Consider the following 22,858-nt stretch of genomic DNA (forward strand, 5'->3'; position numbering starts at 1 on the left):
TACTCCCCGTTTCCACAATGTATCCACCCGGTACTAAGAGGGCATTAAATGCTTCCTACCCCCTTCTACCCTCCCATTGCGGGTGCTCTAATCGGCAAGCACTTAAAGAAAGAATCCAAATGCGCATGGAATCTTGTGACTCATAGCCAGGCCCACCTGTCAATCACTACGCTTCGCTAGAAATCCTAAAAACCATCACCAAACCCATAGCCAGGCCCACCTGTCAATCACCAGCTGCGAGAACCTTGCGCACCAAAAAAAAAAAAAAAACAAATCACAACCACCACCTGTCCACCTGCCATATACTATTATCACACATCATCACCTAGATCACATCGTTTAAACCCCCGGCAGTTAGCTACTTAGCTTGTCCACTTCCGCTTCCGCCCAGTCCACCCTCCCCTCGTGCCCACCGCTCCGACCATGGCGCCATCCGCCGCCGCCTCGGCCTCGAGCACCCTCCTCGTGCTCCTCGCCCTCCTCCTCTCCCCCGCCGTGTCGCCGGCGGCAGCGGCGCCGCAGAGCAGGCACCGCCTCGGCGCGTCCTTGCAGCAGGTCGCCTCCCCCAACGCGTCGGAGCCGCCGACCACCTTCTTCGAGGTGGACCGCCCGATCCGCCCGCCGCGCGGCAGCGCGGGGCCCTGCTCCACGCTGCTCCTCTCGGCCACCTTCGGCGCCACCTACGGCCGGCCCCCCGTCACGGCAGACTACGTGCCGCCGGCCTGCCTCGGCGCCGCGGGCGGCACCCTCGCGCTCGCCGTGCTCGAGTGGGCCGCCGACTGCCGCGGCCGCCAGTTCGACCGCATCTTCGGCGTATGGCTCTCCGGCGCCGAGCTCCTTCGCAGCTGCACCGCCGAGCCGCGCCCCAACGGCATCCTCTGGTCCGTGTCCCGCGACGTCACCAGGTACGCCGCCCTCCTTGCGGAGCCCGGTGAGGTCGCGGTGTACCTCGGCAACCTCATTGACAAAACATACACCGGCGTCTACCACGCCAACCTCACGCTCCACCTCTACTTCCACGCCGAGCCGCAGCAGCAGCAGCAGCAGCAGCAGCAGGCCGATCTGATTGTGCCCATCTCAAGGAGCTTACCCTTGAACGATGGGCAGTGGTTCGCCATCCAGAACGCTACCGATGTGCAGTCAAAGAAGCTCGCCATTCCGTCGAACACCTACAGGGCGGTTCTTGAGGTGTTCGTTTCCTTCCACTCCAACGACGAGTTCTGGTATACCAATCCACCCGACGATTACATTCAGGCGAATAACTTGTCCAGTGTCCCTGGCAATGGTGCATTCAGGGAAGTCGTAGCTAGGGTGGATGGTGAAGTCGTCGGCGCTGTTTGGCCATTCACTGTGATCTACACTGGTGGTGTGAACCCGCTTCTATGGCGACCAATCACCGGAATCGGCTCATTCAATCTCCCGACATATGACATTGACATCACACCATTCTTGGGCAAGCTCCTGGATGGCAAGGAGCATGATTTTGGGTTTGGTGTGACAAATGCTCTTGATGTGTGGTACATTGATGCCAATTTGCATCTGTGGTTGGATCACAAGAGTGAGAAGACCACTGGGAGCTTGCTCAGCTATGATGCATCTGGATTGGACCTTAATGTGAGCTCAGAATTCACTGGGTTAGATGGGCAATTTGTGACAAGCGCAAGTCGTCATGTCTCTGCCACTGGATGGGTGAAATCGTCATTCGGTGAGGTCACCACAACCTTCTACCAGAGATTCAGCTATGAAAACAGCAATGTGTTTAGAAAGAATGCCACTGTGCAAATTGTGAACCAAACAATCGATGCAAAGTCTGGCATTTTTGCCAAGGATGCTTCTGCTGTGCTGCTCACCAAGGAATTCCATGAGATTTTCCCTCTGTATCTTTATACCGGAACCTCAGATCAAGTGGGTGATGAGTACTCATTGGATTCAATTGTCAAATTTGGTATCAATGCGAAGAAGACCTCTGGTGGGAATCTGGGCTTCTTGTACAGCTCCCTGCGCAATGCACAATCGGCACAAGGCACTATGAAGGTGAAGAAGAATTTGGTGGTCAGTGGATTGGGGAAGACCCATCAGGTGTATAAGTATGTGGGAACTGATGGATGCTACTTCAGGGATGTGAGCAGCAAGAACTACACTGTGCTTTTCGACCGCTCTGATGATTCTTGTTCAAAAGGAGCATATAGAGGTGCCAGCGCGAAGTTGAATGATCAGCCAGCAAGAAGAAAGTTGCTGGCGAACAAATTGTAAAACACGGAAAAGATCTTAATTCATCCACGTTTCAGTTTTTTACTTTGCTTCTTCAATAAAGCTTTGGTAGCTCATGCTTCAGAAAGTAGGTAAGAAACTTGGGCATGACTTTATAAACACGCCAATTCAGATCCAGTGGCATGCTATTGTCATCACTAAACTATCAATCGCATCATCATGTCTACCATTTAGCTGCATAGGATGCTAGTGATGCATGACAGAACGATTGAACGAAGGATGATTTAAACCATCATACTGGCTGTCAATACTAGTACTAGTACTAGTACTAATCAAGATTCTGACACAATCACACTATTAATTTATGCCAGCATTGCTTACTCCACATTAATTGGAATTTCCGATCTCCATCAAGGCATCAGCAGATTCTTGCTTCTCTTGTCTGTCCTCTTTGCAGATATGTATTTTCTGAAAAGCCTTTTTCTTTCTTTGGAAAGCTCTTTGCAGACATGTATGCTGGTACTTATTTTTGAAGTCAAAGACATACTTGGACCTTAGATTGCCATGGTTCGCCAACTCTGATCTTTTTCGCACTGGGAAATCACTGATTTCCCTCCAATAAGAGTAGCAAATAACAGCATCACGCCATGAGTAAAGTTTGGGACCTCGTCATGGTAAAGAGATTACAAGAGGTAAACCTGGTATTGTCTGAGATGGTGTGCTACAATTTTGTCCCTGTTTGTCTCATCTTTACATTTTTATTAAGCTTCTTTTTTTAATCATTCGCCTGATCATCACAGAACCAACTCTGTAATTCATGGAAGTTGTCATAAATTAAAATAGCTAAATTATCACCATCACATGCAGAGTTTTTCCCCCAAATGTCTGAATCCTTTTCTTCAGACGAACTGAATCATTTCAGTAATCTACCTCGAAATTCATAGCGGAAAGAATGAGGGATGGATGAATGCCGAAGAGAGGGATGGACGGCTGTGATGGGTATCGTGCGTGCATAGATGACGGGGGGTGGCCATGCCTTTGCCTTTCCCCACGAGGGCCCACCGAGGCAGTGGCTTGGCGCGCGCGGCGGCGACGGGCACGCTCCCTCGCTTCCCTGTCCCTGGCCACCTCTGAACCGAATCTAACCGCCGCCCGCCACCTTCGCGCGCGAAAACTCCCCCTCCCCTTCGCGCCGCCGCCGCCGACCACCACCCATCCCGGCGACAAGGGTTCTATCCGGCTGCTGCGCCAGGAACCCAATTTTCTCGGCGCGAGATACGCCGGGGGGAAAAGGCCAGGACCCCATTCCGGTGCGGCGGGACCAATGGGCTCCGGCGAATAGCTCGAGCACCTCGAGCTCGCCGGGAAAACCGAGGCGGCGTCTGTTCTCCCCGGCGTAATGGCGACGCAGCAGGGATAGATAACCGATCCCCAAGCTGAGCCAACATTTCCGTGCCCGGCCGTTGAACGCTGCGGTGGCCTCGCTCGCTCTTGTTCTTTCGTTCTCCGTATCAGGAACCCGTATTGGGAACCTGAGAGGCTCGGCCAGCGACGGTGGGTAGCGAACTGGCGCCTGGTTTCCGGGTTGCTATTCTCCGGGAGGAGGCGCTCCCGTTGCCATGGGTGGGCGGCGGTGGCTTCGCCACGGCTCTGGATTCCAGCTGCTGTTTTTCTTCCTCGTGGTGCTGCTCCAGGCACAGGCCAGCCGTGGCGTGGCTTCGATCAACGGTGAAGGTAACAATTACTTAATGCAGATGGCAGTTTTGTTCTGGGACATGACATTGGTGGCGATCGCGTGCGCGTTCTGTGAATTCGGTTTGGTGGTTTGTGACTGTTGAGTCCTGTTTGTGCGTTAGGACTGGCGTTGCTGGAACTGAAGGTGAGGGTGGATGCTGATCCCCATGGTGTCTTCCAGGATTGGGATCCCATGGACAGCAGCCCATGCAGCTGGTCCGGCGTGCGATGCTTTGACGGTAAAGTAGAGATTCTGTAAGTGTGGTTTTCCTTTATTTCCATACAAATTGATGCCATGAACAACCGTTTCTTGAAGTTCGATTTTAATAGTTTGCTACAACCTATTGATGATTTTTGAAGTTCCATTTTTAATAGTTTGCTACAACTGTCTATTAAGAGGATATCGTATTTAGGAAAGAACTAATTATATTGTTTCTTTCTTGTAATTATCATGATTTTTTCACAAAGCTTCTGTGCCGATTCGATTTGCTGCTATTGTTTTATATGTGTCTTGAATTTTTACACAAATCATGTACACTGGATTCTTATTTTCTCTGTCATACAGGAACTTAACAGGCCGAGAATTGGTTGGAACTCTCGCACCTGAGATTGGGAGCCTTCAAGGTCTGAAATTCCTGTGAGTTGGTTTCTACACTCATCTCCACAGTCAAGTCACTTCTTAACTCTAGTGCAATGTATTATGTACCACAAATCCTTATGTGGATGATATTTTCTTACTCCTTTTGTCTAGTTTACTTCCAAAGAATAACTTCCGCGGGAGAATCCCCAGAGAATTTGGAGGGTTGTTTGCTCTAGAAGTGCTAGATTTGAGCAGCAACAAGTTGGATGGAACAATTCCAGAAGAAATAGGGGCTATGCCACTGCTGAAACAACTGTAAGGCTTCTTCTGTCCTCTGTTCTCCGTTCTGTTCATTCCTTTGTATAATGAAGGACTCTTATGTTTCAGATCCCTTCATGATAATCAGTTCCAAGAAGGCGTTCAAGCCATAGCTGATGATCAGGAAGGATGCTTGAGCAGAAAACTAGGGTGCTGGTAAGGGGATATACTTGGTGCTACTTCTGTCTGTGCTCCATATTAGCTTCCAACATTTCTAGTCTTTGTTTCTAAATGTTTCACCTTTTTAAAGGTCTTTGCTGTACAAGTCGGACTTTAAGGATTGGATATCTCTCAATGGTCTCCGAGAGAAATATAACACCAATGTACCAAGTAATTTTGCATTTTTTCATGCAGCAAAATCAGCCCTTGTGCTTTTATGCTATATACACTGCATTTAACATTTGTATCCTTGTACATCTTTCAGATTTCAGTGAGGCACACGTCATGAAGAACTTGCAGTCATTTGCAAGTGCCATGCGCCGCAGGCTTCTTAGTGAAACTGACAACCTGCCTGCTCTTTTGGGAAATGATGCTAAATCTTCTGATCCACAAAATCCAAAAGAAATTCAGAGACCTGTTGATGTGATTTCTCTAGGAAGTGGCTCATTCTCTGCATTTCCGGGCATATATGGCGATGCTCTAACACCTTTGCTTCCCGAAGATATTGATGCTACCGCAGTTCAGCAGTTGTCTACAGAAGTGGCCCAGTCCACTGATGTAGAGACAACTGGTACAAAGAATAGCAAGTGGGCATATATTATCACAATTCCAGCTGTAATATTGCTCATTGGTCTGATAGTTTTGATAATTTTGGTTTTGCGGAAGCGAGGGCGTGCATCAGTAGCCCCTTGGAAAACAGGGCTAAGTGGCCCTATTCAGAAGGCCCTCGTAACAGGTGAAACATTGTTATTGTTCTATTTAATTTTACACTTGGGAAGGGAATGCATGCAAAGTTTGAAAAGAGTGACATTCTGCATTGGCAATTATACAAAGATCACTAGCCTGTGCAACTTTTGTGAGGCTTTGGTCGTTGAGACTCCCAGGTTTTCTTGGTGGGTTAAGATATGGCCAATTCAGGAGTTCTATTTGTGCTTCTAGTTATACTTTTATATCCATAGTTCTTTACCCCTCATAATTACATCTGAGCATCCAGGTGCTTCAATGCATTTCTGTTTCTCGTATTCAGGTGCCCAAAAACTGAACAGACTTGAGCTTGAAGCTGCTTGTGAGGATTTTAGCAACATCACCAATACTTTTCCTACCTGTACTGTATTCAAGGGCATATTATCAAGCGGAGTTGAGATTGGTGTAATCTCCACTGTCATATCATCGAGCAAAGACTGGTCCAGGAGTGCGGAAACATGCTTCAAGAAAAAGGTTTATGACTAGCAACATCTTGTTCTCTACACAAACTACCTGAGAATAGAATATCTTTCAGTACTAATTCTTCGTCGATAATCCTCCCCTCCATGTAGATAGATACACTGTCAAGGGTCAACCACAAGAACTTTATCAATCTCCTCGGCTATTGCCTAGAAAATGAGCCTTTCACAAGAATGATGGTGTTTGAGTTCGCTCCACATGGCAGTCTCTCACAGCATCTTCACGGTAAGTGATTTTACTTGTGCATAACCTCCTAATTCATACGCATATGTGTTCCCGGCAACTTGAATGCACTGTTTTTTGCAGTCAAAGAATTTGAGCATCTGGACTGGCCTGCGAGGATGAGAGTCATCATGGGCATCGCATACTGCCTTCAATACATGCACCATGAGCTCAGTCCACCTGTCGCGATACACGATGTGCGGTCTGACACAACCTTCATTTCAGATGATTATGCTGCCAAGGTACAAGCTTCAGCTAGCGATGCTACTTTCAGTAACAAATATAAATTCCAGTGAAGGAACTGGCGATTTTTTGCTCAATTAATCTGTGGATGGCTATTTTCTTGAGCTAATATAGTGTAATGTGTTCTGCTGGTGCAGATTGCAGATGTTGGTGTATGGAACGAACTTGCTGCCAAAGCAAAGGCTGGAAAGGAGGACGGCAGCAGCCGTTCTGAAGCTCCTCCGGATCTCCCAAGCAACGTCTACTGCTTGGGCGCACTTATGATCGAGATCATATCTGGGAGGGTTCCTGATCCAGATGATCATAAACCCATATGCAGCTGGGTATGAATTTTCCAATCTCACTTCTTCAAATTATTCAGGGTTGCACTTGTAAAGTTCTTTCTCGTCACCACAGGCTTCTGAGTATCTGAAAGACAAGAACTACAGCAAGCTGGTGGACGCGTCGCTGAAGGAGCACAAGGATAGCGAGCTGGAGGCCGTCTGCGAGGTGATCCAAGAGTGCATCGACGCCGACCCAATGCAGCGGCCATCAATGAGAGATGTCGTGGGCAAACTGCAACCACCTCTCGGCATCTCGCCAGAGGCAGCAGCGCCGCGGCTGACGCCGCTCTGGTGGGCGGAGCTGGAGTTGCTGTCGGTGAAGTCAACTTAGTGGAGAACGCTGTATATACTGATACTGTACCAACATGTTCCAACGCCCCTCTCTAACAAGATCACATATTGTATAGGAGGCTCCTGCTGTTGGTGCTACCAACATTTCTACTGACCGTAAGTGGTCATGGTTGATGCAGAGAAGTGTTGTGAAAAATGTGATCGATGTAACTCATGTACATGCTGATCTTTACCAAGGAGGGGAAATACAGTGACTTGTATAAATACCTGTAATTCCAAACTCGTGTGACTGTATAGAAATAAAACAAATAGCTGGCGTTTCCGGTTGCCACTCACTTATCGTCAGTGTGCAAAGCTTTCTGAGCATCCATGGGTGTAAACAAAGGGAGTTGCTATATTCCTGAATTTTCAGGCAACAATCTTGTATAACCAGTTAGTACATTTTTTAAAAAAACTTACAAGAAACAATTTATTATTTTTTATAGCCAAACAATGGTAAAATTACATGTTATCTAAACAACAATAAAAGTCAGGGATCTGAAATATAGGAGAAGTGGTAAAAAAAAGACTGATTCAATGCTGTCAAAATTCAGATCCACTCCAAGATCATGGTCAATAGTAATACAGAATTACAAATCTTCGTTTAAGTTTTGATAAAACTCATGTAGACCTTTTTTTTAAAAAAATAATGCAAAACAGATGGATTATCTATTTATCTGTAAGTTCAGCAGCGCTTTTTTTTTAAAAAAAAAGAAAAATGTGTGGGGTTCGCATTGTTTGACTCCGGGCTCAGCAGCAGTGGACTTTGGGCTTCGTCCATCGTGGCCGTAGTCGTCTTTTTTGGAGAAACGTGTTCGTGGCCGTCGTCGTCTGCAGAGATTCGAAACGAAAGTGAGAGAGCATCGCAGAGGGAAGAAGGCGGCCCCCTTGGCTGGCTCGATCGCCGCTGTGTTCACGCGGAGGAATCAGATCAGCACCGCGAAATCCACCAGCGCAGACGAGGCAGCGAGCAGTCCAGGCCTCTAGGGGACCAGGATGGCGGCGGCCGTGGCGTCGCTGTACAGGCGGGTCCTCCCGTCGCCGCCGGCGGTGGACTTCGCTTCGCCGGAGGGCAAGCGCCTCTTCGCCGAGGCCCTGGCGGCGGGCACCATGGAGGGCTTCTTCCCCCTGGTCTCCGTCTTCCAGACGCAGTCGGAGCCGGCCTTCTGCGGCCTCGCCTCCCTCGCCGTCGTCCTCAACGCGCTCGCCATCGACCCGGGCCGCCGCTGGAAGGGGCCCTGGCGCTGGTTCGACGAGTCCATGCTCGACTGCTGCGAGCCCCTCGACAAGGTCAAGGACCAGGGCATCACCTTCGGCAAGGTCGCCTGCCTCGCGCACTGCTCCGGCGCCGACGTCCAATCCTTCCGCGCCAACCGGGTCACCATCGACGACCTACGGCGGCATCTCATCCGATGCGTCTCCTCCCAGGACTGCCATCTTATTGCTTCCTACCACAGGAAGGCTTTCAAACAGGTTACGGCCCCCCTAAATATCACATTCCCTTGGCGAATTCCCCTAGTCACGCTCTCCGGATCCCTTGCACTACAGTACTACCACCAACTAATCTTCATGTAGGCATTCGGTTAGATTGGATTGGTGAGTACGTCATCCTCCATTGCATATAACTACTATCTTCATGTACCCATTGGTTAGATTGGATTGATGAGTTCCTCAATCCTCCATTGCACATAACTTTATAACTACTGTCTGTGTGTAGACTGATGTACACCTTTTGCGATGATGCAGACTGGAACTGGGCATTTCTCCCCAATCGGTGGCTACCATGCCGGACAGGATATGGCGCTCATCTTGGATGTCGCCCGTTTCAAATATCCTCCACATTGGGTTCCATTGCAACTTCTTTGGGAAGCCATGAATACCACTGATGACTCAACTGGACTTATCAGAGGGTGTCTACTCTTGCCTATCTTCCTCTCACTCACTCTTGATCATTTTCTCTTGGGACAGGCCAACATTAAGATAAGCGTACCTTTCTACCCAACAGCAAGTATAGAAACTGTGTTGTGCATAATACATAGTGTACCTTAATGCCATATTGTTTATATACAGTTCCCATTGCATTCAGAAAATTTCAGTGATGTCTCGGTTTTCTTCAGTTTGATCAAATTAGTCAGTAGTCTGTCTTGACTTTTAATCATGCCATTTTAAGATGCTGGAATCCTTGTGTTTGATAGGTTCATGCTTATATCAAGACAGACTGCAGCTCCTTCATCGCTGTACACAGTGGTAAATACCAATACTCAGTCAATTAAGCGTAAATAAGGCATTTGATGTAGTTTTCTTTGCTCAGCAATTTCATTTCTGCAGAGTTGCAGAGATGAAAACTGGAAAAGCATGGCGAAGTATTGTGTTGAAGATTTACCAAATCTTTTGAAGGCAGAGAATCTAGACAACGTTGCAGCACTTTTGTCCCGTTTAATTGAGTCTCTTCCAGCTGATGCTGAATCTTTGATCAAATGGGTTGTAGAAGTTAGGAGAAAAGAGGAAGGTGGACCAAGCTTAAGCAAAGAGGAGAAAGAAAGGCTTTTCTTGAAGGTGACATTTCCTGATTTCTGTTTCATCGGATGCTTGGTTAGGCTTTTCCTCCCTTATGTAATACACTTACACTGCTGACTGTTTGTGTTAACTTGCAGGAAAATGTACTGCAGCAAGTTCGTGATACCAGGCTATTTGCCATAGTCCATGATCAACAGAATGCTAATAAACCATGTTGTAATTGCTCATCACTGAGCGAAGAAGATTCCCTTACTAGGATTGCAGCCGTTGTGTGCTGTCAGGGAGCTGCAATGCTATCAGGAAACCTTGTGCCAAGAGATGCCTTCTGCTGCAAAGAAACATGTTTGAAATGTGTCCAAGCGAATGGTGATGGGCTCAAGACCGTTATCTCAGGCTCTGTGGTATCTGAAGGCAGTGAGCAAGGTGTTGATATGCTTTTACCAATGTCTTCACCTAGTGCCAGTTCATGCAATTCAAACTTGAGGAACAATGTCATCAAATATCCATCAACCGTGGATGTTCTAACTGTTCTTCTGCTGGCTTTACATCCCAACACGTGGTTGGGCATCAAAGATGAGAAGCTGAAAGCTGAATTTCAGACTCTTATTTCAACTGACAGTCTACCTGATGATCTGAAACGAGAGGTCTGTTGTTAAAATCAAAGCATGCCTATTTGTCTACCTTTTCTCCCATGCATAGTATTTTCATGAAAATATGGTGCACAGCTATTTTCTCTCATGGAAGTCATGTCAAGCTTTAGAGGTCTATAGATGGGGCAGGGCTGTTTTTGATTCACCCTCATCCACCGTAGCCTAGTAGGGGTGGGGTCAGGACTCAGGAGGGTGGACGGTTGGGATTGATTAGTCAATGATGCTTTGGGAGATGGGAGCAGGTTTTAGTTTACAATTTTTAGGTGTAAGGCAGATAATTGCTGCATTGGGAGTTGGGACTGCCCCTGTTGGTATGGAGCAAGATCTAAATCTCTACCAAGTTTTGTGCCAAGTGGATCACATATGCTTTTGGTTATGAAAGCTAATCCCAAACCAATTCCTTCCATCAAACAAAATAACATAGACACAAAGGTAAACTGTAACATAGAAAGATAACAATCAAACATGCTTATATTCATGAAGTTATTTTTAGGTGCACCCTGCAGAATTTGGCAGATTTGTGATGTTGAAACTTTGTGGCTAGTTGAATTGTGATACATATAGATACAGTATGTTTCTTCTAAAGCTCGACATTCTCTTCACACCATATTACACTTGAAACACAGTTCCATATGATACTGATCCCATGAGTTGTATTCACGTCGAAAACCTTTAGAAGCACTATCTCCCTCCACACTGAAGTGTTATTTTTGTAAAATAATCTTTCTACATCTCTTTTGCCTTATCCACCATTCTGTAGGCTTATTGTCTTGTCTCGCTGGAGAGAAATAATTTAGGTGTCATGTTTTCATTTCCTTCTGATAAATGTGAAAGCGTGGAGCTTGTGTTGTAGCAGGTAGAGTAACCAGTGACTATTTATGTGCTGACAGATATTGCATCTAAGGCGGCAACTCTATTATCTAAAGGCCTGTAAAGAAGAGGAATGTGAAGACGCGGAGCCACCATCGCCTAAGCAGCAAAGCTGAAGTGGCAATGTGCCCACGTCATTAATTTACTTACAAGAAATTGATGTCAAGAGAAAAGTTGGCAGAGTCCAGATATCAAATGAGCAGGATTATGATAGTAGTGTAGTGATGGTATCTTATTATTCAGGTCTGAAATTTCAAAAAAAAAAAATCAGGTCTGGTGTTGTTTCCTTCTAAGAGAGGCTATTATCCTCCTTGCTCAAGGAGCTCAAGGAGATGCTATTATTCTTTTTTCTGAATGATGATTAAACCATTTCTCCTTACTTGCTTTTTGATAAACCTTGTCATATTCTCTATACTCTGAATAGATTCCTTGTATCCTATCATTTGTATCTACGAATGTACTGTGTGTGATTAGTTCATAAGCAAAATTTCCCTAAAAATAGAATTGTTGTGACTAATGTATCAGTAAGACCCTGCTCAAACCAACCAAGTTTCTGAATATTATTATCTACATTCCACTGAATTTGGACTGATTCAACATGTCCAGCGCGTGATTCAGTTTTTTTCTCGCAAAAACATAGTTTATTTTCATCATTACATAGGAGTATTGAATGCATATTTATTTATATATAAAATAAAATAAAATAAGAGATGTGCTATAGGTCTGCTAAAAAAGAGAGACTTTTACCTATGTGCCATTATGAAGATTGTAATTATCTATAAGCTATTAAAAAGTTCGAGTGGTCACAGGTGTCACTGCTCTAAACTTATTTACCATCCATGCCATTCCGTCCATTTTGGTGGCTAACGGAGTTGCGAAAAGACTTAAATGCCCTCAGGCTAGAGAATTGAGATAAAGTTCAGTTTTCCTATGTGTCATTCCCTGCAGAGTGTTTTGGCCAAACTGATTGGTGTTGACCGTTCTTCACCACACCAATTTAATTGGTATTTAAATTATTTGCAATAATTTTAAATTTTGAAAATCACAAATTTGAAAATCTCACTACTTTCTTATATTTAACAACCTCCTATTCTGACGACAATATTTTCTGATCTTGCTGGTACCCAAGACTAAATACTTGTCGCAAAAAAAATACCCAAGACTAAATAAAAAATGAAAAAAAAATAATAACAAGCCAAACTATTTTTAAATAATATATTTTTTCTCATCATAGCGCAAGTCAAGGCTGCCAAACTATTTGCAAACTGATTTTTAACACGTATCATAAAAGCAAAACATCACGATTGCAAAGAATTTAAGGTCAGCTGATAGTAGTTAGCTAGCTAATGACATATAGCTAATATTAGCTGGCAAATAATTGATTGACTGGCCGTCGTTGTCAACGAGTAGGGTGGTCAGCCTTGCAAGGTGATGAGCAAACTGGAGTCCTCGTCGCCATGCGATGAAGCAATCTTGGCATGCGGCCACGTACCACCCATCTTAATTTTCAACTTATTTCATTTCAGAAAATATTCTCAGATGCTGAGATTTTGAAAAAAAAAGAGAGGCAATATCACCACTCCTCTTCATATTTCATTAAGTCTACAAGAGAATAAAATATTGTTTCCATTTACCACTCTAATAATCAATTGACACAAAAAAATCCTATCCTTGCACAGTTTATTTGTAAATCGTGAGATAAATCTTTTGAGCCTAATTAGTCTATGATTGGACAATATTTGTCAAGTAAAAACAAAAATGCTACAGTACCTAAAACTAAAAAAATTTCGAACTAAACAAGACCTGCTTTTTTTTTTGAAACCATCCTTTTTATTCTTGGTTGTGCAACTATTTCACTTTTCCTTTCTTAAATCAAAAGTTGATAGACATGTATTTTAGCCTTTTGATTTGAAGACGTTTTATTGTGATATATATTGTGATAATTTTTGTTTTATTATAAAGTTATCTCATCTCTACTGAAGGATTTATACTGTTTTTTTTTCCTTTCTGCAGTGTCATCGGCTTTACTTCGTCTAGATCTAATCACAGTGCTGGTAAAGCTGCTGCTTCGTTTGAGAAAACACAATAAGTTAATAGGTCTTTATTCATTGATTGTTCCAATTAAAAATAGAGCATGATTTCAAATGGAGGCCTTTCAATTCTCGTCCGGCAATATTCCAATTAAATATATAGCCCAGTAAGCTGCTAGATCGGATCAGTACTGTATATGTAACTTTAGTTTATATTCGTATAGAGCTTGATAGTGGTATAGTCCCCATTATATGCTGATAGATTAAGGGCTTGTTTGGCACGGCTCAACTTCACTAGTAAAGCTGTTTTTTTAGAAAATAGCTTCACGAGTGACTTTCTAGATGAAGCTGAGCTGTTTTGGAGAAAGTGTTTGGCAAAATAGCTTCACCAACTACTTCATGCATAGTTGAGAGAGAAATGAGGGAGAAGCTGCAATAAGCTACTTTTTTCTAGCTTCATCCAACTTATGTCTTTGTGAGAGGAGGGGAAAAACAGCTTCACTCATGAAGCTGTTTTGGAAATAAGTGTTTGGCAAAAAAAAAAAACAGCTCACAACAGCTCATAAAGCTGTTGTGAGCTGTACCAAACAGGCCCTAGGTTTGTCTTATTTTGATGTGAAGTCCTTGTAGGAATTCTCACGTCTACATTCTATAAAGATTTCCCAATTCTCAAACATTTTTGTTTATATTTTCTCGTTTTTAGTGTTACCATAGATTTCACTTTTAGTCATACTGCAAATTAGCCAAACAAGTGATATAGCACATTCTAGTCTATTTTTATTTTTTTTACCCACGATAACACATACATTTTAATCTATTTATGTTCCTTCTTTATACTCACGACAAGGCTTGAAAAATCCTCAACGAAGGTGTGTGTCCCGGTGCCGTTGCCGCCGAGGCTTCAACTTCAAACGTGGTGCTAGCTGTTTTAAAAGCATTTAACTTAGGGCGGGGAGATGCAAGTTTACCTTGCCGGTGAAAAGCAGGAGAAAAAAAAAAGGCGCGATGCGAGAATCTTCTAAACCGATATCGAAATGAAGAAAAGCGAGTAGGGCCACCGAATACGAATTTTCTTCTTTTTTGAAAATTCCGAATACGAATTTAAATTCGCATCCGCTGCTTCTGTGGTGTGTGTGCAGGGACGAGAACGAATCAGAGCAGCCTCGACGGAGAGACCAGAGCGATCGATCATCCAGCCACAGCCAGCCAGCAGCCTGGGGGAGGGAGGGGAATGGCGACGGCGGCGCCGTCCCTGTACCGGCGGGCGCTCCCGTCGCCGCCGGCGGTGGACTTCACCTCGGCGGACGGCAAGCGCCTCTTCGCGGAGGCCCTGGCGGCGGGCACCATGGAGGGCTTCTTCGGCCTCGCCTCCTGCTTCCAGACGCAGTCGGAGCCGGCCTTCTGCGGCCTCGCCTCCCTCGCCGTCGTCCTCAACGCGCTCGCCATCGACCCGGGCCGCCGGTGCAAGGGGCAGGGGCCGCACTGGCGCTGGTTCGATGAGTCCATGCTCGACTGCTGCGAGCCCCTCGATGCGGTCAAAGCTAACGGCATCACCTTCGGCAAGGTCGCCTGCCTCGCGCACTGCGCCGGCGCTAAGGTCCAGCCCTTCCGCGCCCACCAGGTCACCGTCGATGACCTCCGCCGCCACCTCGTCCGCTGCGCTTCCTCGACGGATTGCCATCTCATCGCTTCCTACAATAGGAGGCATTTCAAACAGGTGAGATCTTACCGACTCGTTCCTATGATACTTTGGATTCAGATTGGAGTTTACATATGCACAAAATGTTGGACGATTGAGTTCGTCGTCCCCCATTAGTCTCATATATGTGTGCCATGTCCTTTGTTGCAGACCGGAACCGGGCATTTCTCCCCAATCGGTGGCTACCACGCTGGACAGGATATGGCGCTCATCTTGGATGTCGCCCGCTTCAAATACCCACCTCATTGGGTTCCACTGTCACTTCTTTGGGAAGCCATGAACACGACTGATGAATCAACTGGACTTCTCAGGGGGTATCTTCTCTCCTCTGTTTTCCACTCGCCGAACCAAGCTATAAATGCTATTGATCATTCACATTTCCTTAAGTGACCTTTATGGCTTTGTCTAAAAAAACATTTCCTTAACCAACACTTGTACAGTTGGGATTGCTGTCTTGTTATCTAGGCTAGTATCTGGTGCAACTTGGATTAAGCAAATCTAGTTAGAACTTTGGCTATAGGATTTAGTGGAAGCAAATATATATCATAGGATAGAAACATGAAAAATCATTGCTGATTTTGGAGGGCTTCCTTATATTTCCTTGACCTTTTAGCACTAGGCATGATGTGACATTATAAGAACGCCTTGTGTACCTGGTAGGTGTTTTTGTGTTTTGTATTGACCTAGAAGCTGTTGTAATTCGTTGTTGGCACTTGAGGTAGGTAATTGGAGGGAGGAACGTCAGGCAGTTTTTTTTCAGTTACAACTGGTAGTTTATTCTGTATTTGTAGTGCTCATAGACAATGACACTTCTGTACCTGTTCTGCATGCAGTATATCATAGTGTCGCATTGCACATACGCTCTTTCATATGCATTTAAAAAGTTTCAGTGCAATTGAGTTTTCTTCCATATGATCTTACCAGTCACCTTAGGCCTTGCATTTAAAAACATTGGCAATTTTATTATCTGTTAGGTTCATGCTTGTGTCAAGGCATAGTGCAGATCCTTCATCGCTTTACACAGTGGTAAAAGATGCTGATGCTCGCTCTGTTGAATGTAAGTGGACGCATTTGGTGTAGTGTTGTTTTGCTCATTACTTTCAGTTTCTGCAGAGTTGCAGAGATGAAAGCTGGAAAAGCATGGCAAAATATTGCGTCGAAGATTTACCTAATCTTTTGAAGACCGAGAATCTTGACAATGTTCCAACACTTTTGTCCCATTTGATTGGTTCTTTTCCAACTAATGCTGGATCTTTTATTAAATGGGTTGTTGAAGCTAGGAGAAAAGAGGAATGTGGGCAATGCTTAAGCAAAGAGGAGGAAGAAAGGCTTTTAGTGAAGGTCGCCTTTCCCTTTCATTTTCTACTGCTGGATCAAAGCTTTTTCTCCCTTACATAGCACGCCTTGTGCTCATCTGCAGGAAAATGTATTACAGCAAGTACGTGATACCAGGCTATTTATGATAATCCATGATCTGCAATGTGCTAGTATCCAATGCTGTAATTGTTCACCATCAAATGAAGATCCTGTTACAAGGATTGCAGCCTCTGTGTGGTGTCAAGGAGCAGCAATGCTTTCAAGGAACCTTGCATCAAGTGACAGTTTATGCTGCAGTGGAGCAGCAATGCTTTCAAGGAACCTTGCATCAAGTGACAGTTTATGCTGCAGTGAAACATGTTTCAAATGTGTTCCAGCGAATGGTGATGGGCCTAAGACTGCTATCTCAGACTTTGTGGTATCTGAAGGCAATGAACCTGGTGTCAGTATGCTTTTACCAATGTGTCATCACAGTAGGAGTCCATACAATTCAAGCATGAGGGATGAAATCATCAAATATCCATCAAGTGGAGATGTTTTAACTGTTCTGCTGCTGGCTTTGCATCCTGGCACATGGTCGAGCATCATAGATGAGAGGCTGAAAGCTGAATTTCAGACCCTTGTTTCAACAGATGATCTACCTGATGTTCTTAAAAGGGAGGTGTGTTGTCACAATCCAAGCATCCCTATTTGTCTACTTTGCACCCTAGGAAAATGTTTTCTGGGTAAAGAAGATACACACATGTTTTCTTGTGGAAATCATGCCAAATTTTAGAGGTCTAGATGGTGGGGAGCTGTTTCACTTCACCTTGCGGTTGATTATCAATTGGGGCACAGTGAATCAGGGTTCCTTAGTTTAGTGTTTCTTCTATGATTAAAAATACTTTTAACCTAATTTTATATAATTATTATTACGAAGACTGAACTGTTTCAGACCAGCTTCCTACGTTTACAATGCACACTTTTAACATGGCAAATAGTTGTTAAACTTGGCACGACTGTTTCTGACAGTTTCATAAGTATTTGGATATAGCAATATTATGTGTTCAATACGGCCTTCGGCCGCAACCCAATCCCCTCACCCCTATAGCAAAGCAAGGAGGGCATGACCGGATCAGGGGGGGACAGATATCAACATCTCTATATCAAGCTTGTACAAAGTAAAAGCTGCTAGCCTTCTTAGAGGAAACTAGAAACTACCCCAAACCCATCACTGCCATGACAAACAAAAAGACAGACACAATGGTAGAGGTACAGTCAAGAATGTTGGCATTCATAAATTTATTTTTTTATTAGGTATCCACTGCACAGGGTGTGAGTGTGAGGTGTTGATGTTCTCTTGACTCGTTAAAGTCTGACGTCTTAGAAAGCGAATTGATATTTTTTAAAGGAAAAACTGACTCCGGTCCTGCACCTAGTGCCTTTCTTCTAAGGTCGGCACTCAGTCACACCATATTTTGGATACAAGTTTTCTATGCACTGCACCTTGGCATAGAAACTGTAAGCAGCACATTTTCAGCTATGTAAAGGTCATCTCTCTCCAAAAGTAGAACGTTATCACAATAACCTTTCACATGCCTTTTGCTCATTCCATGGCTTGTTCCATTATAATGTCACTGGAAACAAATTTATCATGTGTTATTATTTCCTTGTCACAATTATGAATGTTGAAAACTTTCCTTACAGTAGCAGATTAGCAAGGAGAGTATCTAGTATAACTATTCATGTGCTGACAGATACTGCATCTAAGGCGGCAACTCTATTATCTAAAGGCTTGTAAAGACGAGGAATATGAGGATCCTGTACCACCATCCCCTTAGCAGTTACACTTGATGAGACCATTTATTGGAAACTGAGGTCAAGAGAAAAGTTACAAGAGTGTGATTTCGGGCCAGCACATGAGCATAGTTCTTACAGTTGTTAGGCAAAATTGCATATGTACATCATGAACATGGTTGAAAACATAGTTATTGATCACTATCTTTTTTATCAGTTGTGCGGTTGCTCCAAGAGAGGTGATTCTTTCTCAAATAATGATGTAGTTTTTTTAGTGAAACCTGGTCATGTTAATTGTTATTGTGCTAAGCCATTTTTCTTATTCTAGCTCTTCACTCAAAAAATCTATGAGTGTACTGTAATAATAATTCATAAAGATAAAAGTTGAGACAAATGTGGTCTAACTGAGGTGGAATATTTATAACCTTCGGTCATGCACCTTACAAATGGATTTATCACTAGGACGCAAACATTCACAGAATTCAAGTTTGTGAGTATTTGTGTGCGTTTACACCCAACTGTGGACTTCCTCCCACATTGTTATTTATTTATTTATTTATGCCCAAATTATACATGCATTTGATACCGGCACGACCTTGACATTTAACTGTGAACAAATTAGCACGACACTGACGTTTAACTGTCAACAAATTAACTCTTCTATTTGAATAAAAGATATGAGTTAGTAATATGTAGCCATCAGAGCCATGCTTTTTTTCCTCACAAATAAAAAGTAAATGCATGTCCTCTTGTTTCTAGACGAAAGGAGCACATAAATACATGATCCATAATAAAAACTACACAATCATCATGGTTTAGGACCTGTTTGGTTCCTTGCTAAATTTTAGTCACTTTAGTAGCTAAAGTTCCAAACACACTGACTAAAAAGGTGCTAAAATAGTTTAGTCTCACTAGTCACCCAAGAGTAGCTAAAATTTAGCAAGAGAAACCAAATGGGACCTTAGTCCAGCGAACGAAATTAATGTTTTCATTTCTTTTATTTTTATTAAAAAAAGATGTCAGAAGCTCAGCCAATTTGCCAAAAGTTTTAGGAATTGCCAGATCCCTAGTGGTTCCAAACCATACAGCAGATTTTGATACAAATGCATCTGAATCCTTTTGAATATGAAGTCAAGTTCTTGTTTTATACATCCATGCTGCCGGAGAAAATTGAAATAGGTTGATCTAGTATATGTACCGTGATATGCGAAGAATGTAGTATCTGTCCAACTTGCACTTATATCCATGCATGCCAATCGCCAAGGCATCATTTTGAACTGAAATTGGCAGCTGGTTTTAGTTTGGCTCAGCCTCAACTCACACAAGCAAACATGGCAGCTAAGTTTCTGCTGGATGCGGCTGTGTTCGCACGATGGTTGTCTCATTTTGTAATATCGGATTAGGGTTCAGTATGCTAAGTTGGCTTAGTTGCTAGACCACCTAGCGCGCTATATGTGCGTTGTCTGTACTGCAAATTCTTTTCTTTTTAATAGCAATGATAGGCAAATCTTTTGCGTATTCGAGAAAAAAAAATCTGCTGGATATCACATCTGAATGCTATTTGCCAAAAAAAAATGGGGAGAAAATTCAAAACCAAATCCCCACATGTCATCTACTGGGTGCAAAGTATAGCCATTCAGACTCGGTGTGGTGTGTAGTCCGCGATTGGTAATCCTGCAAAAGTAGATGACGGAACTGGACTCTTCAAAGTTGCAGCCATACGCTCAGATCCAAAAGACCACTTTCGTGCATCATTCAGTCACAGCTTTACACACACACATACTCGCACGCAACGTATACGAATTCAGAAGACCACAAATAAAAGCGATGGAACGCAGAGGAAGAAAGGTTGGTTTGAGCTGCATCCAGAACCTTCCAAGATGGCACCTACCGGACTTCGGATCAACGACGGCCAAACTGTACAAGAACGTACATATACACACATGCATACTCGCCAAACTGTTGTTCAAAGAAAACCTAACATCTTTTTATAGAGGAGAAGCATCAGACACATGGCCACCTGATGGCCACAAGCAGCTCCAAATATCTGACATGTTGTAACTTACAAGCTGCTGTTACACTACACTACACACCATACCATAATCAGTTCCCCACATGGTGGTTCGCCAATTTCATGTCCTCCAGATGAAACAAATCTAGATGCAAATGCAATGACATCTCAAATAATTGATCACCCGGTTTCCATCACGAAAGACACATGCAATAACTACGTAGAAACACCAACATAATAATGCACTCGGCAGTCAGTGTCAGTCAGCCAGTACCATGCAGGGATACAGACCCTACAAATAGCACTCAAACCACAGCCATCCAACACAAATACCAAGCCATCTATTATTAGTCAGCTACTAGGAAGAGCAAATCCTGGCCTCATGTCACAGGGAAAGCTCTGAGCGCCACAAGAGACTCATTCCAGGCCTCCTTTTGTCCTCCCCGTTGGAGGAGGATCCTGAGCACTCACATCAGTCGTGTGTGTGTTAGTTTCCTCCTCTCACAGCGCCCGCTCTGTCGCCCTTCACCTCTCCTTCCTCTCCTCCCTGTCCTGCCAGGGAGAGAGGAAGTCAGAGGCGCGAAGTGGCGCAGAGCAGACGCTCGTGAACCATTATTGTAGCTGTCGTCGCTGCTGCTGTCGTCGTCGTCAACAAATCCACAAGGATGGAGAAGAAGCCGACCATCCTCATGAACAGGTACGAGCTCGGGCGCATGCTCGGGCAGGGCACCTTCGCCAAGGTGTACCATGGCCGGAACCTCGCGTCCAGCCAGAGCGTGGCCATCAAGGTCATTGACAAGGAGAAGGTGCTGCGCGTCGGCATGATCGACCAGATCAAGCGGGAGATCTCCGTGATGCGCCTCGTCCGCCACCCCAACGTCGTGCAGCTGCACGAGGTGATGGCCAGCAAGAGCAAGATATACTTCGCCATGGAGTACGTCCGGGGCGGCGAGCTCTTCGCCCGTGTCGCCCGGGGCCGGCTCAAGGAGGACGTCGCCAGGAGGTACTTCCACCAGCTCATCGGCGCCGTCGACTTCTGCCACAGCCGCGGCGTCTACCACCGGGACCTCAAGCCGGAGAACCTCCTCGTCGACGAGCATGGCAACCTCAAGGTGTCCGACTTTGGCCTCAGCGCCCTCAAGGAGTGCCAGAAGCAGGACGGGCTGCTCCACACCACCTGCGGCACGCCTGCGTACGTTGCGCCGGAGATCATCAGCAAGAAGGGCTACGACGGAGCCAAGGCTGACATCTGGTCCTGCGGCGTCATCCTCTTCGTCCTCCTTGCCGGCTACCTCCCGTTCCATGACTCCAATCTCATGGAGATGTACCGCAGGATCAGCAGGGGTGACGTCAAGTACCCGCAGTGGTTCTCCTCTGATCTGCGGCGGTTCATGTCCAAGCTCCTCGATCCCAACCCAAACACCAGGATCACCATCGAGAAGCTGGTCGAGCACCCGTGGTTCAAGAAGGGGTACAAGCCGGCTGTCATGTTGGCACAGCCGCACGGCTCCAACAGCCTCAAGGATGTTCAGGTTGCCTTCAGCACCGCCGACAATGAAGGTGGCAGCAAGGTGGAGCAGCCGGCGGGCAGCTCCGTGAAGCCGTCGAGCCTGAACGCGTTCGACATCATCTCCCACTCCAAAGGATTTGATCTGTCAGGCCTGTTCGCGGTGGACCAAGAGCAGAAGGCCAGCAACTCACGGTTCATGACCCAGAAGCCGGCGTCAGCGATAGTGTCAAAGCTGGAGCAGATTGCTGAGACAGAGAGCTTCATGGTGAAGAAACAGGACGGCCTGGTGAAGCTGCAGGGGTCCAAAGAAGGGAGGAAGGGACAGCTTGCGATCGACGCCGAGATCTTCGAGGTGACACCGGCCTTTTATGTCGTCGAGGTGAAGAAGTCGGCAGGCGACACCTTGGAGTACGAGAGGTTCTGCAACAAGGGCCTAAGACCTTCACTCAGTGACATCTGCTGGAGCAGCCAATCAGAGGCTCCTTCAGGGGTTCAGTCATCACCATTGAAGCCATCCTCTTAGTCGATCGTAATTTAAGTGCAATCTCTTCAGAGATGTGGTTGCAATCCATCCTCTCCCTCCTTTTTCTTCCCTTTCTCAAAGAGCTAGGACCTTGCTCGGTTGAGCATCAGGCTGTAGGGATCTTTGTGTTCCTTTCTGCCAGCTTTCTTCTTGTAGTAGCAGTTGTTCAGCATGGAACTCCTGTTCCTTTCACCAATAGAAGCACAATGATCAGCACTGTCAACCATTTTTACTGTTGCTTTGCTTTGGGACAGAACTACTATTGCCTTTAAAAAAAAAATCACTGAGGAAAGTATGAAATATTACAACTTAAAAGGTAAGAAAACAAATAATAAATGGATAGCGTGAATGAATTGTTACAGGTGCCAAAAACGAGGGTAATTAAGCAGATTTCATAAGAAAATAATCAGATCTGCTGTGCAGAAAATTGCAGAACTGATTCCTCCTATTAATAACATATTTCTGGGTACAATATTGTCAGCAAGGCATGCCCTACTCACTATGATGTTCAAATAAAAATGTGGATACATTTTGCGTGAAGAAAGTAGTCTCAATGGAAGTATTTTGGACAATTTTTGTGTGTTTGAAATTACCAAGTATATATTATAGCA

The 22,858-nt window shown here is 44.9% G+C and overlaps 5 protein-coding genes across 7 annotated transcripts; all 5 read left to right on the forward strand.

Annotated features, from left to right (window-relative positions):
- On the forward strand, positions 336-2,867 carry LOC8084313 (peptide-N4-(N-acetyl-beta-glucosaminyl)asparagine amidase A). 2 transcript variants are annotated; one of them, XM_002454923.2, is made up of 2 exons: positions 336-2,342; positions 2,709-2,867. In XM_002454923.2, the coding sequence occupies exon 1, from the start codon at positions 424-426 to the stop codon at positions 2,251-2,253; it is 1,830 nt and encodes a 609-aa protein (XP_002454968.1). In that variant the 5' UTR covers positions 336-423; the 3' UTR covers positions 2,254-2,342; positions 2,709-2,867. The 2 variants fall into 2 exon arrangements, with proteins under 2 accessions (XP_002454968.1, XP_021313428.1); XM_021457753.1 differs by having other exon boundaries at positions 2,719-2,867.
- Positions 2,764-7,642, forward strand: LOC8079536 (protein MALE DISCOVERER 2). 2 transcript variants are annotated; one of them, XM_021457751.1, is made up of 13 exons: positions 2,764-2,903; positions 3,079-3,945; positions 4,068-4,200; positions 4,511-4,582; positions 4,697-4,840; positions 4,913-4,999; positions 5,094-5,173; positions 5,268-5,738; positions 6,030-6,220; positions 6,319-6,451; positions 6,533-6,690; positions 6,829-7,014; positions 7,088-7,345. In XM_021457751.1, exons 2-13 carry the CDS (start codon positions 3,831-3,833, stop codon positions 7,343-7,345), a joined length of 2,028 nt encoding a protein of 675 aa, XP_021313426.1. In that variant the 5' UTR covers positions 2,764-2,903; positions 3,079-3,830. The 2 variants fall into 2 exon arrangements, with proteins under 2 accessions (XP_021313426.1, XP_021313427.1); XM_021457752.1 differs by lacking the exon at positions 2,764-2,903 and having other exon boundaries at positions 3,831-3,945; positions 7,088-7,642.
- LOC8079537 (glutathione gamma-glutamylcysteinyltransferase 1) lies at positions 8,125-11,909 on the forward strand. The gene is made up of 6 exons (XM_002454925.2): positions 8,125-8,817; positions 9,091-9,254; positions 9,540-9,591; positions 9,673-9,900; positions 9,999-10,505; positions 11,402-11,909. The coding sequence occupies exons 1-6, from the start codon at positions 8,341-8,343 to the stop codon at positions 11,495-11,497; spliced, it is 1,524 nt and encodes a 507-aa protein (XP_002454970.1). The 5' UTR covers positions 8,125-8,340; the 3' UTR covers positions 11,498-11,909.
- On the forward strand, positions 14,557-18,597 carry LOC8080495 (glutathione gamma-glutamylcysteinyltransferase 1). Its single transcript, XM_021456726.1, has 6 exons — positions 14,557-15,128; positions 15,261-15,424; positions 16,085-16,136; positions 16,224-16,451; positions 16,531-17,088; positions 18,164-18,597. Exons 1-6 carry the CDS (start codon positions 14,643-14,645, stop codon positions 18,245-18,247), a joined length of 1,572 nt encoding a protein of 523 aa, XP_021312401.1. The 5' UTR covers positions 14,557-14,642; the 3' UTR covers positions 18,248-18,597.
- Positions 20,545-22,478, forward strand: LOC8080496 (CBL-interacting protein kinase 5). Its single transcript, XM_002454927.2, has one exon. It carries the CDS (start codon positions 20,880-20,882, stop codon positions 22,245-22,247), a length of 1,368 nt encoding a protein of 455 aa, XP_002454972.1. The 5' UTR covers positions 20,545-20,879; the 3' UTR covers positions 22,248-22,478.

The sequence above is a fragment of the Sorghum bicolor genome, chromosome 3 (assembly GCF_000003195.3).
Source record: "Sorghum bicolor cultivar BTx623 chromosome 3, Sorghum_bicolor_NCBIv3, whole genome shotgun sequence".
Classification (NCBI taxonomy): domain Eukaryota; kingdom Viridiplantae; phylum Streptophyta; class Magnoliopsida; order Poales; family Poaceae; genus Sorghum; species Sorghum bicolor.